This window comes from Kryptolebias marmoratus, linkage group LG23 (assembly GCF_001649575.2).
Source record: "Kryptolebias marmoratus isolate JLee-2015 linkage group LG23, ASM164957v2, whole genome shotgun sequence".
NCBI classification, from domain to species: domain Eukaryota; kingdom Metazoa; phylum Chordata; class Actinopteri; order Cyprinodontiformes; family Rivulidae; genus Kryptolebias; species Kryptolebias marmoratus.
In genome coordinates this window covers 6494745-6509513 of record NC_051452.1, presented here as the reverse complement: position 1 = coordinate 6509513, position 14769 = coordinate 6494745, and the positions used below count along the sequence as shown (strand labels likewise).

Sequence of the window (14769 nt, the reverse complement as noted above, 5' to 3'; positions counted from 1 at the left end):
GTTTGAGTTAATTAGCTGATTAGAGTGTGGTACCAGGTGCCATCAATTGTGAACCTTTTCACAAGATTCTAATTTTCTGATATGATGAATTTGAGATTTTCATTTGTTGTCATTTGTAATCATCAAAATTAAACGAAATAAACATTTGAAATATATGAGTTTGTTTGTAATGTATGAATATAATATACAAGTTTCACTTTTTAAATGGAATTACTGAAATCAATCTACTTTTTCATGATATTCTAATTTTATGACCAGCACCTGTACTTCATGGTCTGGTGACTGGAGTACTTTATGATAATCTGATTTATGATCAACACTAGGATCTTTATTTTTATTTTCTCTGAAGCTTTAATGTCTGCAGAACTCAGTTTGTGTCTCAACAACCTTCAGATAAACAGAAAACCTTCAGATAAACGATGAAGGTTTTTATTCTCCGTACTTTTAGCTTCTCCGGACTCTCCAAGGTGCATTTATTTAAAAATCAGTCACCTGAAGGGGAACATGGGGGGAATAAAACATGAGGTGGGATTTAAGGATTGTCTGGTTTGTTTTAAGATTAAAATGCTAATTTGATCCAGAGAAAAATATTTTGGAGGACACTTGTTTTATTATTTTTAAATGACTTTTCTCCGTCCGGCCTCAGATTTCACAGCTGACTGAGCAGCTTCAATTGACCCATTTCTTCTGCCCCATTATGATTCCTCGTGCCCCAGATGTTGGCCTTTTCGCTCACATGAATGAAGTTTGATGCTAAAAATGGACAGATGACGATTTTAAAGCAAACAAGACGCTCGTGTTGCATTCAATGACCTCTGTGGAGTCAGGATTTCTAACCTGCAGCTGTAAAAATGAAATAAGGCCAATTAAAGGTTGTAGTTTGTAAAACAGCACTATTTTCTCAAGTTAAATTTTGATGTTTTACCTCCAAAAAGGCTTAGAATTATATTTCTGACAAACATTTGTCAATCACAGCAAATCTAAAAGCTCTTTATGTGAGAACTGAACGGCTCAGTGGTTAGTTTATTAAGTTTATTCTGTTCGTTAAAAGAAAGACTAGTTAACTTTAGATTAGCTCCAGCATTCAGCACTATAAAAACATTATTTTACAACTATAACTCCCTAAACTCCATGAGAACATTAGAACTACTGATCATTTCAGCTTTCTTTACAGAATATGTTTTAGTTTAACACGTTTCTAACACTGAAACATCTGTTTACACAAATTAACAGATTTTATTTTATCTATATATGCAAATAAACAGTGTTACCCAAGGTGAAAGTCACGTTTGATTGACTCAGATTTCTTTATGTTCGTGTTTGTTTAAGAAGTCAAACACAGATTTTTAAAGAGAATTATGTTTTTGAAGCCATTGACCCAAAACTTTGAGAACTAATTCTCTAAAAACAGAACATTAGGCTCCTCAGAGAGACAGACGGTTTCCTGACCTGGTTTTTGTGTTTTAATTCACAAGGCTAACGGCAAGAATAACCTCAGAAAAAAACCAACATGATGGTCCAAAACCAACACAAAGTGCTAAACAAACAACTCAGAGGAAATTAAACACTTTAACTTACCTGCTGAGGATAAAAACCAAATCCAGAGCAGAACCAGAGCAGAACCAAGTGACCCACAGCTGGACCAGATGAGCTAATCAACCTGTCTGCTGTCAGAAACAAACGCATCCTGATTAACCTGAACCCGTTTATTTTTAATACCTGAACTTAATAAAACAACTGAAAACAGTTTTTAGATGTCTACAGGTACGAAAAAGACAAAAGTCACCAGAATCAGTCAACAGGACAGATCATCACCTAAAACTAAACATTTACAGAAAGAGTTTATAGTTAAAATAATATTACTAAACTATAAAACAATGGTACCTAATTTACAAGCTAAAAGAAAGAAGTTAAAATAAAAACTATCTACCACTAAAACAGCTTCTCACAGCTCAGTTATGGACAGAAATAAAACTTAAATTCAATAGTTTGTTTGTTTTTTAGCATTACCGTTAGCTAGTAAACAGGAAGCTACAGGTTCAGAATACTTAAATTTACTAAATAACATGATTTTTATTTAAATTCTTTCATCACTGGTTAGTTAAGGTCATTTACAAGAAATTTGTAATTTTTAATTTTTCCTTTACAGCTTCGTGAAAATGTTTGTTATATGACAACAAATGATTGTTTATAATCTTTTAGCCCTTGTTGCATTAAGTCATTTCCTAACGTTTATTTATTTACATTTTACTAGATTTTAAACAGAACATTGTCTGTTATCTACACTCATCCACTGGATTTTCTTCCTCTCTGCTATAAAAGATGATTTTCCGTCACAACCTCATGAACATCATTTATCTGAGTTCTTAACAGTTTTCGTCTTTTACCGTTAGCTAGTAAGCTATAAGTTACAGTTCTAAAAAGCTGAAGACAACAAATGATTTCAATTATTTTATCATTTATTAGTTAGGGTATTATAGGCAGGTATTATAAGGTTTTTGTTTGTTTAATTGTTTTTGTATGTCATTCCTTTACAGTCTTATTAAAATATTTCTCTTATTTTAAGAGGGGACTTATATGTTTTACCGTTAGCTAGTATGCTATAAGCTAATGTTCAGGAAAAGTCAAAGCTGCCAGACAGTTTTTCATTACTTGTGGATTCCTGGAAGTTTGTTTATTTCTTTTTATTTGAAGACCTGATGGTTTCCTCACTTGTTTTTTTGCAGCTCTTCTCTTAAAAATGTTATTTAGTTACAGTCTGATGAAAAATGCAGGAGTACTACTTTTGTTTTTCAGACATTTTACACCCTTATCTCAGTTTGAAAAACGTTTACTAGCATCGTTAAAAAGATGAACAAGGAAACGTTTTGTTTGTGAAACAAACGAATCAAGGAAAACAAACCATTGTAAAGAAGATGAACTCCTGTCTGGTTCTTCATGGAGAACGAGATGTTTTCTGACGATCATCAGGATAAACTGAATCCTTAATCATCGACGAACACGTTTCTTTTCCCGTCTGGATTTTTTTCCACCCAGAAAGAATTTTCTTGAGTGTTTTTATTCTGTAAGTAAAGTAATTAAAAAGCAGGAAGGAGACAAACAAAAAACTACAGAAAGTTGAGAGTTTTTGGATTAGAATAATTTCTGCTGATTTCAGGCGAATCTGAAATAAACTAAGCTTAGAGAGAAAAATGAATCAGACGAGTTCACACATTTCTTTTTAGTTTAAAAATTAATTAAAGTTTATTAACCCTAAGGTTGACCCGTGACCTGATGAAGGAAGAATAAATTAGAAATCTTTTTTTTTCCTTACAGGTAAATAAAATAAGACCAGGTACTTCTAACTACGGTGCTAAAATGACCTGAAATTAAACGTTTGTCTTCTCAGTGAAGATTCAAATATTACTTTCTGTAAAAATCTAATCAAATCCTTCAATCTTTGAAAATAAATAGGTTTATTTAGCAAATCAGTGCGATATCACAACACCGTCCATGACTTTGTAGCTCTTGGATCACATGTTGGAGACGACTGTCAGCGACTACCACACCAGTTTATAGCTGAACATCTGTAAACCGGACGGTGTTGGATTTAACAGGAAATCTTTAATAAAAATAAAAACATGTATCTGAAGTAGAGTAGCTGGGGCCGGAGTAGATAGACACTTTGTCTCTTTTAATTTGTTTCTGACTTTTTCTTTACTTGTTGTTACTTTTAATTCGCAACTAACTTTTAAAGATTAATTTTGGGATTAAATTTTATTGACGCAATAAAAAACGTTTGATAATCAGTGAAAATGAACTCAAACATTTCTTGTTTTTGTTGTGTTATTTAGTCCGAAACAGTTAAGAACTTCCAGACTTGATTATGTTCATCTTAAAAGCTCAGGTAGGAACAGATAATACAACCAGGTCCTGGTCCGGACCTGGTACATAACAGGTCCGGACCTGGTACTTACAGAGTGTACAGGTGTGTACTCAGTTCTTCCTGGTACATACCTGACTGTAATATGAATTATTACTAAAACCCAGATTAATTCAGCTGTACCTGAAGATCTGTGGCAGGTGAAACGTTTGTTGGATTCTGCTGCAGACGTGGACAACAAAGACCTCATTCATTCATTCATTCATTCATTCATGCAGCAGGAAAGTGACTCCCTTGGCAGAATGAAGGTCTTTGTCCTCATCTTTAATCCTCCGCGGCTCCTGGAGCAGAAACCTGAGTTTCCATCACTTCAGAGGCTTTTTATGACGTCAAACAGGAAGTCAGGATCGCCGCTCTCCTCTGATAGGCTTCATTTAAAGTTTAACACAATGTTCTAACTTTCAGGTGTAAACATTTAACACATGCTGCTATACCTCCTCTGATAAATAAAAATCACCTCTCTCCATTTAGGACATTAGCTGACAGCCTCCCCGACCTGAAAATCCACTCAGCCGTCACCTTGATGTGTCAGCTTTAATCTTGGCAGAGTTGAAACCGGACCGATGTCTGACGCTGTCAAAGAAACACGAAAATAAAGCATTTATTAAGTTTGACTGCACTGGGTTAAAGAAAACGATTAAAAATCAAAACAACAACAAAAACAAAAACAAGTAAAGGATTAATTTGAAAGAGGAATAAAAAATATCAAAACTGAGAAGAAAACAGAAAATCTGAGTAAAACCTGCTTCCAGAGGATCTCAGAGGTTTAGGATCAGCAGGTTCAACGTCAGGGCGGAAAGACATCAGCAATGACCTCAGAGAATCAATCTGGGAAGGGTCAAAGGTCATTTTCAAACCATCTGGAGTCCATCGTTCTACAGAGAGAAAGATTATTCACAACATTTCAGACAGCTGACAATCAAACCAGCAGATTCACCCTGAAGGTCAGACCGTGCAGTGCTCTACAGGTCTCAGTTAACAGGTTAAAGGTCAAAGGTTAAAGCCTCTTCTCTCTAAAAACAACATGGCAGCTTGACTTGAAAGAACCAGAAGACTTCTGGAGCAGAACCAGACCAGAGGACAGATGTTTACCCAGAATGCACTGCAGCTGTCAGCACGGCGGTGGAGGGCTGATGGTTTGGGCTGATTCTGGAGTCAGATGTGAGGCCATCTGTCCGACAAACAGGACAATGATCCCAAACACAGCAGCTAATCTACAACAGAACCAGAACCTCAGAGAGCTGAGCAGGAACCAATGAGCTGAAGCAACGCTGGAAAGAAGAGTGGGCCACAACTCCTCCACAACCATGAGAGAGACAAACAGGAACCAATGAGCTGAAGCAACGCTGGAAAGAAGAGTGGGCCACAACTGCTCCACAACCATCAGATAGACAAACAGGAAATAAAGTTCATCTTTTTATCAAAACCTTTAAAATAGAAAGCATCAAAGTTTATATAATACTAAAGGAACCATTATTTTGAAGGCTAAAGACAGGAAATCGTGGATTAAATAAATAAATAATCTTTTGACATTTTGAATTAATAACTTTAATAAAAGACTGAAATATCTCTGCTGTAAAAACCATCACCTATTCTGAGCTCCTCCTAACTTTAGAGGCACGTCTGATTAACGAGCCTCATTAATTATTAATTATTCCTGACGTGAAGCTCTTCCTCTAATTTTATCTCACAGCTGCTTCAAATCTGAAAAAATAAAGTTATTTTATCGCAGATGGAGTTCATCCGGTCAACATAAAACCAGAGGCTTCTTACTAAGTTTGTTTTCTGTGTTTTTATAAACTTTGAATTCTTTGTTTTGTTTTTTTAAAGCTTTTTTTCCAGAGAAGTAGAAGTTGGTTGAATCAGAGTTTAGAAAAGTTCAATTTGCAGCAAGTTTTTCTTTAAAATAAAATATTTATTTAAAAGTTTATGCAGAATTAATTTAATTACATAAATACATCTTATTATTATTTATTATTCTTATTATAAAAGAAGCGTCAGAGAAACTGTAAACAGATAAAAACTGTCTTCCTGGTTTCCTTTTCCTACACGATAAAGTCTGGTTGATCCAGGAGCGAGTGGCGGCCCCGCTCCTGGCGGTGCTGCTCCTCGCCGCCGCCGCCCGCTACACCCGGGCCGGGCGCCACGGGGTTCTGAGCGGCGCCGTTCAGGCCGTGATGTGCGCTGATCTGAGACGAGCGAAGGCTCCCCACCTGGCCCCGGGCCCGAGCCTTGTACAGCTCCACCGAGGTCTTCTTGTACCTGCAGGAGCCAGCGGGGGGGTCGGGAAGGTAAAATAAATAAATATTAGCCTCTCGTCTCGGGGGACAAGCCGTACGGTGACAGATCGTCGGTCGGTCTCACATCCTGAGCAGCAGGGAGGACAGAACCACCGACACGGACGAGGCAGCCATCGCAGCAGAACCCATCCAAGGCTGGAGGACGAGGCCCGCCGGCATGAAGACACCTGGAGGCACCACAGACCGGCGTCAGACCACCGTCCGATCAGCGCCAACACTCGGAGGAGCGAGTCCTCACCTGCAGCCACTGGAATCCCCAGCAGGTTGTAAATGAGGGCGAAGACGAAGTTGATCCTGATCCGGCGAACCGTCTTCTTGGACAGCTCGATGCTCGCCACCACGTCCAGCAGGTCGCTCTGCGGGGGGACAGAGACAGACTAGGACTAGAGAGGGGACAGGAAGCCGGTAGCTGAAGCCACAGAGAGCGAGCGGAGCTGATTTCAGTACGTTTTATTAAGCTCCGCCCCTCATTTTCCTGACTGAACGATAGATAAATACTTCAGATCAGCTGCTTGTTGATTCACGTAGTTCTGCTGCTGTGGGTCAAATGTGCATTTTTAATAAATTTAGTTTACTTTAGTGTTTTTTAGACTTTAATAAAAAAGAGCGTGTCACTGTGATTGACTTCCTGTTAGCGAGGTGAGACAAACATTTTTCTTCACTTCTGAACAACGATTGGAAGCGGAGACGCCACCTACTCGGATCAGGACGATGTCCGCAGCCTCGATGGCCACGTCTGTGCCGGTGCCAATGGCGACGCCGACGTCGGCGCAGGCCAGGGCGGGCGAGTCGTTGACGCCGTCTCCCACCATGGCCACCCGGAGGCCTCGCTCCTGCAGCTCCTGAACCTTGGCCACCTTGTGTGACGGCAGCACCTCGGCAAACACCTTCCTGATCCCCACCTGCAGCCGAACGAGAGCTCTGACTTCATGTGGCGCCGCCTGCAGGTGCCTCGGGGGAGGAGCCTTACCTGCGCCGCGATGGCCTTGGCCGTGCGTCGGTTGTCCCCGGTGATCATGGCCACCTCGATGCCCATGCTGCTGAGGGTATGGACCGCCAGCGCCGACTCTGCTTTCACTGTGTCCGCGATGGCCAGCATGGCGCACAGAAGCCCTGCAGAAAACACGCCCAAACAAAATGGCGTTTAGTGCTTCTCAACTGGTGGTCCGCAGGCCAAACTGGGCCCGCAGCTTCAAACCGTCTGGCCCTCTGAAGCGTCACGTTACTGATAAATGTATCCACTGCGCCTCAGCAGGAATGTTACTACTGCCTGTTAGCAAAATATCTTATTAACTTTTATAGTCAGCCCAATTCAAGATGGCCACCGCAGCTAATCAACTGGAGCTGACACAAAAATGGTTATAACTCATTTAATTGGGCAGATTTTAGGCTCAAGCCTTCTGTGGTAGTAGCTGAGAGTCTAACGGTGGCGGGCAACAAGCATTCCTCACCACAGAAAACAGACCTTTAAACCGCCGCGTGTCGACCAATCACAGGCTGGCGTTTCGTTCTCACCGTCTATCGCCACCAGAATGGCGGTCTGTCCTTTCGTCTCGTGGCTGGACATGGCGGCGTCGACGTCTGCTTTGATGTGGTGGCCGTTCCTCCTCATCCACTCCCTGTTCCCGATCAGGACGGAGTACGACGCTCCCGCAGCTGGAACCGGAGGAGGAAATCCTTGAGCTTGGTTCTGGTTCTGGTTCTGGGTCTGGTTCTGGGTCTGACTCACCTGCAGGGAGCAGCTCGTTCTCGTCGCTCGGCTGCAGAAGATGCTCCACGTTGGACACCCGGCAGCTGATCCCACAGCCAGGAACCGCCTGGAAGTCCTGGCAGAACCCCAGAACCTCCGAGCCCAGCTCCTGTTGGACCGACACTTTATAAAACTCCTGCTGCAATTTCAGCTGTTCAAACATCGAAACCTTCGGCTGATTCAGGAGACGGCTGCAGAGACATTTGGGTTTTCTGACTTTCTGCTTTTCAAAATGTTTTTAACTTTATTTACAAAAAACAAATATTTAAAATCTGGCTTCCTTTTTGTCTTCTTTTAGCTTCTGTTTTATTTTCAGTTTGTAGGAAGCCTTTTGCTACTTTAGCTTGTAGCTAGTATTTTGCTACTTTTAGCCAACATTGTGCTGTTTCTTACATTTAGTTGTTTTAGCTTTAAGCTTGCCTTTAGCTACTTTTAACATTTAGCTTCCAGTTTGCTACATTTAGGTTTTGAACAGTGTTTTACTACTTTTAGCAAATGATTTGCTAGTTTTAGCTTTTAGCTAGCATTTTGCTACTTTTGGCGTTTAGCTAGCATTTTGCTTCTTTTAGCTAGCACTTTATTTTTAGCTTTTACCTAGGCGTTTGCAACTTTTAGCCAACCTTTTCTGCTTCTTGCTAACGTTTTGTTGTATTAGCTTTTAGCTTGCCTTTAGCTAGGATTTTGCTTCTTTTAGCTTGTAGCTAGCACTTTGTTATTTTTAGCTTTTAGCTTGCCTTTAGCTACTTTTAACATGTAGCTTGCAGTTGACTACATTAAGGTTTTGAATAGTGTTTTGCTACTTTTAGCCTTTAGCCAACATTTTGCTACTTCTTGCTAACATTTTGTTGTTTTAGCTTTTGGCTTGTTTTTAGCAACTTTTGGCCTTCAGCTAACAATTTGTTACTTTTAACTTTTAGCTAGGCTTTTGCTACTTTTAGCATGTGATTTGCTAGTTTTATCTTTTAGCTAGCATTTTGCTACCTTTGGCCTTTAGCTAGGATTTTGCTTCTTTTTGCTTGTAGCTAGCACTTAGTTATTTTTAGCTTTTAGCTTGCCTTTAGCTACTTTTAACATGTAGCTTATAGTTGGCTACATTAAGGTTTTGAATAGTGTTTTGCTACTTTTAGCCTTTAGCTAGCCTTTTCTTTCTCTTAGCTTTCAGCTCGTGTCCTGCTTCAGTTTCTCGGCTTCCTTCGGCTCCTCGGCTGACAGGAAGTTCTTACGTCTCGGCAGTATTTGGCGACGGCGGCGCCCAGCGGGTGCTCGCTGCTGGCCTCGGCTGTCCCGACCAGCGCCAGGACCTTCCTGAGGGGCATGCGGGCCACGTCCCACAGAACCAGCACGCGGGTCACCTGCGGCACGCCGTTTGTAATCGTCCCGGTCTTGTCGAACATCACCACGCTGATCTGAGACAGAAACAGAAAGAGATCATTTTACTTCCTGCTGGCGGCGGATCACAGAACAAGATGGAGTCAAAATAAAAACGTGACAATTAAAGAGGATTCAGTTTTGTTGCTCTCAGACGGAAAGTGTTTTGCCTTGTGTGCCATCTCCAGCGGCTCGCCTCCTTTGATCAGGATCCCGTTCTGAGCGCCGACCCCCGTGCCCACCATCACCGCCGTCGGGGTCGCCAGCCCCAGGGAGCAGGGGCAGGCGATGGCCAGGACGGTGATGGACGCCTGGAAGGCGAAGCGGACGATGACTTCGGCCTTGGAGATGTTCTGGTTGTAACCCTGAGAGGAGGCGGAGAGTCAGGGCGGTGCGGGAGCTGCTTCCTGCGAGGGCGTTCGGCAGATCGGACCTACCGGGAAGTTTTCCTTCACCACGTCGAAGTCCAGGAACCCCACGACCAACCAGGCGCCCAGCGTCAGCAGAGAGACGAGGACGATGAAGGGGACGAAGTAACCACTGAGCCTGTCTGCAAACTGCTGGATGGGAGCCTGAGCAGAAAGGAACCAGATGTTTCACCACGGTCCAGATGTTTGAGTCACAGATTCGCCGAACGCTCCTCTTACCTTGGACGTCTGAGCTTCTTCCACCAGTTTAACGATCTGAGACAGAGTGGTGTCCGGACCGACGTGAGTGGCCTCCACCAGCAGGGCGCCGTGAGCGTTGATGGAGCCCGCGATCACCAAGCTGCCCACCTTCTTACTGACGGGCATCGGCTCGCCTGGCGGGCAGAGATGGCGCCCTCAGCAGGAGCAGCTTCGTAAACACGAGCCGGCGGCGTCTGCCCCTCACCTACCTGTGATCAGGGACTCATCCGCCATGGAGCTCCCCTCAATCACCCTCCCGTCCACGGGGAACCTTCCTCCGGGGGCGACCTTCACGACGTCGCCCCGTTGGACCAGCTCCACCACCACCTGCTCCTCGCTGAGAAGAGAGGGCAAACGCTCGAGGTTACCACGTGGTGCTGCCGCCGCTCCGCCGACGTCACGTTGGCGTTTTTTACCTGACGACGGCGTGGTCGGCTCCTAAAGTCACCACCGTGGCGTCAGTGGCTTGTAGGGACACGAGTTTGGCCAAAGCTTCGGAGGTTTTCCTCTGAAAGCGGAGAAACAAGACAGGGCGGCGTTCCTGAGAGTGCTGCTGGTCAGCGTCACTGCTGCACTGAAGCTAACAGGAAGTGCTCCACGTTACTCAGCTAACGCATCCAGGGTTTAAGCAAAATTACGTCATAACCTTTAGGAACTGGTACTTTACATGGCCGCACTTCCTGTTCCTGCTGGAATAATCGAGAGCAACAAGGTTCAGGTCCCTTTTTACCGCCTGAAACCCAAACAGCTCGGCTGAGAAGATGAACTTTCCCGCCTATTCCCTGTAAAACCGACAATCCCAGGAGAACAGCGGGGACACCCCGGCGCGACGAGGTCTACCTTTGCGACGTGCTCCAGCCACCGGCCCAGAGCGATGAACACGAAGAGCATCGGCGGCGTGTCGAAGAACGTGACGGGACTCTGGTCGGCGCGCTCGGCCATAGCGACGATGAGGACCACGCATGAGTAGATGTAGGCGATGGAGGTGGCCAGCACAATCAGGACGTCCATGTTGGCGACGCGGTGTTTCAGGGAGCGATACGCCTGGATGTAGAAGTACCGTCCGCCGAAGATCTGAGCGAAGGAACGTTATGGAATAAAGGTACAATCAGCCCCAGAAGAGTCACAGAGTCACAGACGGGAAGCTCTTCCTTACCTGCACAGGTGTGCAGAGCAGGAAAAAGGCCAGGTTGAGGAGCGAGAGGCCCGGCAGGATGTTCTGCTCCTCGGGCATGGAGCCTCCGTGGTCTTGGTGCTGGCCGTCCATCACCATCATGTAGATCATCAGGCCCATGACTGGCAGGCCGAAGACCAGGCTGAGCAGGAAGGAGTTCTTCCACCTGGAGAACAGGAAACACAAGGAGATAAAACCCTGACTTCCTGAACCAAGGATGATGGGTCTGAATCCAGCTGCCTGGGTCTGAATCCAGCTGCCTGGGTCATTCTGTGAAACAAAAACAGAACCCAATGATCCACAGATCTCATAAACCCGTATTTGATTCGAAATGGAACACAGGAAACATCTGAAATGTGGAAACTGAGACAGTGTTCCACCTTTGAGTTTGATGGCAGCGACTCAAAGTTGCTCCAGGAGCAACAAAAAGCTGTAACAGGAAGTGGTACGAACAAGGAAACATCTGGAGGAGCTTTTAGCAACTAATGAGGTTAATTATCAGCAGGTCAGTGAGAAGAGTGAGGATAAAAAGAGGATTTAGAGGCTGAATCTGTCAAAAGTAAAGATGGGCAGAGGTTCACCAGGCTGACAGGAACAACTTCAGAATAAAGTTCCTCAATGGAAAACTGAGAAGACTTTAATCTCCCATCATCTCCAGTCCATAAGATCCAACAGATCTGAAGAGTCTGGAGAACTGTTCTGAGGTCAGACGGGTCCAAACCATCCAGCCTGCCTCTCTGATGGTATGGGGGTGCATTAGTGCGTCTGGAAATCTCCAGGTTTTAGAGCAACATCTGCTCCCATCCAGGACTGTTGGACAGACAGAATGGGACAACCTCAGGTCCAGATGTTTACAGACAGAATGGGACAACCTCAGGTCCAGATGTTTACAGACAGAATGGGACAACCTCAGGTCCAGATGTTTACAGACTGATGGAGATGCTGCACAGAGGAGAACATCTGGAACATCTTTAAAGAGACGAACTGGTGCCAGTGTTTCTTATGTCTCACTGTGAAGAACATCTGGGTTTATTTTATTTGCAAATCTTTGAATTCTGTTTTTTTTTCACATCTTTTTGTTTGGAGACCAGGCTCGTTCATCTCCTCTACCTTAGAGTTCGGCTTTAACGGTTTATTTTTTTGAGAAAACAGATACTTGCTGTTGGATCTCCTCCGTGTGGTCGAGGTTGTTCTTGAACTCGCTCTTCTCCAGGCCGGCCTCGAACCCGAGGCTCTGTGACGAGAACCAGGTCAGAGCGTCTCAGCCGTCACCGAGGCCGGACATGAACGCCAACTTTAAACCGCCGATACCTGAATGACTCTGACGATGTCTCGCGCTCCGAGCACCTCCGGGTCGAACTGGATGTGGGCTTTCTTGGTTGCCAGGGCGACGGAGGCTGAGAGGATCCCTTTGGTGGAGGCGAGCTTGGACTCGATGCTGCGCACGCACGAGGCGCATGTGACGCCGGACACCAGCAGGTCCAGCTCCCCGTGCGTCGCTGCGTCGTCCTCCATCAGTTTGGCGCCGAAGCCCAAATCCTGGATGAGCTGAGTGACGGCAGCAGCGTTCAGGACGTCTGGGTCGTACTTCACCTCGGCTTTCCCAGCCATCAGCGACACCAACACCGATCTGATTCCTGCAAGTTGGAGCGAAACGCCCGGGTCATTCGGTCCGACCCGGGCAGGAAGGCCCGACCCGCTTCCCGAGAACTCACCCTTGTGTTTGAGCACGTGCCTCTCGATGTTGGCCACGCAGGAGGCGCAGGTCATTCCCGTCACACAGATAAAACATTTCTGGACTTTGGTTTCTGCAGGGGTCACCTGCGATCCAGAACCGTTGCTGATCGGAGCGCTGCTGGACCACTGCGGGTCGGGAAGGTTCTGGTCCTCCTGACTCCGGATGCTCCCATTGGACTCTGACGGACGGAGGAACCAAACAAAAGGAAGTATTTATCTGTAACCGGTTCTTTTTATCACCCGCCATTGAAGGTGAACGGCTCCCAACTCATTAACCTTTGGAGTTACCCCAAATCAAGATGGCCGCCACAGCTAGGTTACCTCAGCCAACACAACAACGGCTAAAACTAAGTCAGATTTACAGATAAGGTCCTAAAATCTGCTGTGGTAGTCCCTTCCTCTGTACGGTTTCTAAAACAAGGCGACTACAAGCGTTTAATAAAAATAAATAAAAACTTTCATCAAAAAAAGTCAGACACTGAGACCTTGTACCTTTCAGGGACGCGTCGAAGCCCATTTCCTGGATCAGAGCTCGGAGACGCTCCGGTTCTGCCCAGCTGGGGTCGAAGGTTATCTCTCCCATTTTCTCCTCCAGCGATACCACCACGGACTTCACCCCGGGTACCTCGCAGATCCTGCCTTCGACGGACTGAACACAGGAACCGCAGGTCATCCCTCCGATCCACAGCGTGACCGTCTTCAGAAAGTCCTCCGTCCAGCAGCTCTGGTCCCCGCCGGACGGGTCCTCGGGCGACAAGACAGCGTCGAACCCCATGTCCTCGATCTTGTCTTTCAGTTCCTGTTGTGTAATGATCAAAGGTTGGTGGACGATCACGGCTACACCATCCTGCAGAGACACCTGGACACGCGAGACGCCCGGCAACCCCCCGATCCGTCCCTCGATGGACCGCACGCAGGACTGGCAGCGCATGCCGTCCACCTTCAGCTGCGCCGCCGCCTCCACCGCGCAGCCGAGGCTCTGCAGCTGCAGGGCGATGTCTGCGGCTGCGGTGGCCGAGGCGTCGTAGTCCACCTGCAGCAAAGCCCCGGGTCCGGACCAGGAGACGGCCAGGACCCCACCGAGGCGGAGGAGGGTGGTCTCCACGGCTCGGCGCTCCCAGGTGAGGCCCGGGAGCCTGAAGGTGGTTCTGGAGGCGGCTTTGGGAGGTGGGTGGAGCTCCTTCTGGCTGCCGTACTCGTAGGCCAAGTTATCGAAGCCCCGTTGCTCAGCGTCAGGAGCGTTCCTCTGGAAGAACAGAAACAGGCGACGTTCCGTCACTCAGGATCAAATCGTGTCTAACGTTCAGGAAACAGAAACATGAGGAGGTCGAAGAGAAGATTCATCCCAGAATATGTCAGATTATTGACTGATCAACAACTGGTTCATTCAGATAATCTCATCTGTGCTGGTTAAACAGGTTAACTGCTGGTTAAACAGGTTAACTGCTGGTTGGACAGGTTAACTGCTGGATGAACATGTTAACTGCTGGTTAAACAGGTTAACTGCTGGTTGGACAGGTTAACTGCTGGGTAAACAGGTAAACTGCTGGGTAAACAGGTTAAGTGCTAGTTAAACAGGTTAACTGCTGGTTGGACAGGTTAACTGCAGGATGAACAGGTTAACTGCTGATTGAACAAGTTAACTGCTGGGTGAACAGGTTAACTGTCGGGTGCACCGGTTTACTTCTGGTTAAGCAGGTTAAGTGCTGGTTAAACAGGTTAACTGCTGGTTGGACAGGTTAACTGCTGGGTGAACAGGTTAACTGCTGGATGGACAGGTTAACTGCTGGGTGGACAGGTTAACTGCTGGTTGGACAGGTTAACTGCTGGATGAACAGGTTAACTGCTGG

The 14769-nt window shown here is 45.7% G+C and overlaps 1 protein-coding gene and 1 long non-coding RNA gene across 2 annotated transcripts in view; both read right to left on the bottom strand.

Annotated features, from left to right (window-relative positions):
* LOC112449874 overlaps positions 1-1681 on the bottom strand; it is a 21915-nt gene extending 20234 nt beyond the window's left edge. The window contains exon 1 of the long non-coding RNA XR_003038417.2: positions 1579-1681. This is a non-coding gene — a long non-coding RNA (uncharacterized LOC112449874). The remainder of the gene's footprint in view (positions 1-1578) is intronic.
* A 4182-nt stretch (positions 1682-5863) lies between these two features.
* Positions 5864-14769, bottom strand: part of atp7b (ATPase copper transporting beta) — a 13123-nt gene continuing 4217 nt past the window's right edge. The window contains exons 2-20 of the mRNA XM_017440148.3: positions 13412-14165; positions 12898-13098; positions 12494-12819; positions 12343-12416; positions 11165-11348; positions 10849-11082; positions 10425-10516; positions 10218-10345; positions 9988-10142; positions 9778-9912; positions 9511-9705; positions 9196-9378; positions 7952-8081; positions 7738-7878; positions 7193-7335; positions 6921-7124; positions 6461-6578; positions 6287-6389; positions 5864-6184 (exon numbers count right to left, since the gene is read on the bottom strand). Of these exons, the coding sequence (XP_017295637.2) occupies positions 5968-6184; positions 6287-6389; positions 6461-6578; positions 6921-7124; positions 7193-7335; positions 7738-7878; positions 7952-8081; positions 9196-9378; positions 9511-9705; positions 9778-9912; positions 9988-10142; positions 10218-10345; positions 10425-10516; positions 10849-11082; positions 11165-11348; positions 12343-12416; positions 12494-12819; positions 12898-13098; positions 13412-14165 (3717 nt within the window). The 3' untranslated portion in view covers positions 5864-5967. The remainder of the gene's footprint in view (positions 6185-6286; positions 6390-6460; positions 6579-6920; positions 7125-7192; positions 7336-7737; positions 7879-7951; positions 8082-9195; positions 9379-9510; positions 9706-9777; positions 9913-9987; positions 10143-10217; positions 10346-10424; positions 10517-10848; positions 11083-11164; positions 11349-12342; positions 12417-12493; positions 12820-12897; positions 13099-13411; positions 14166-14769) is intronic.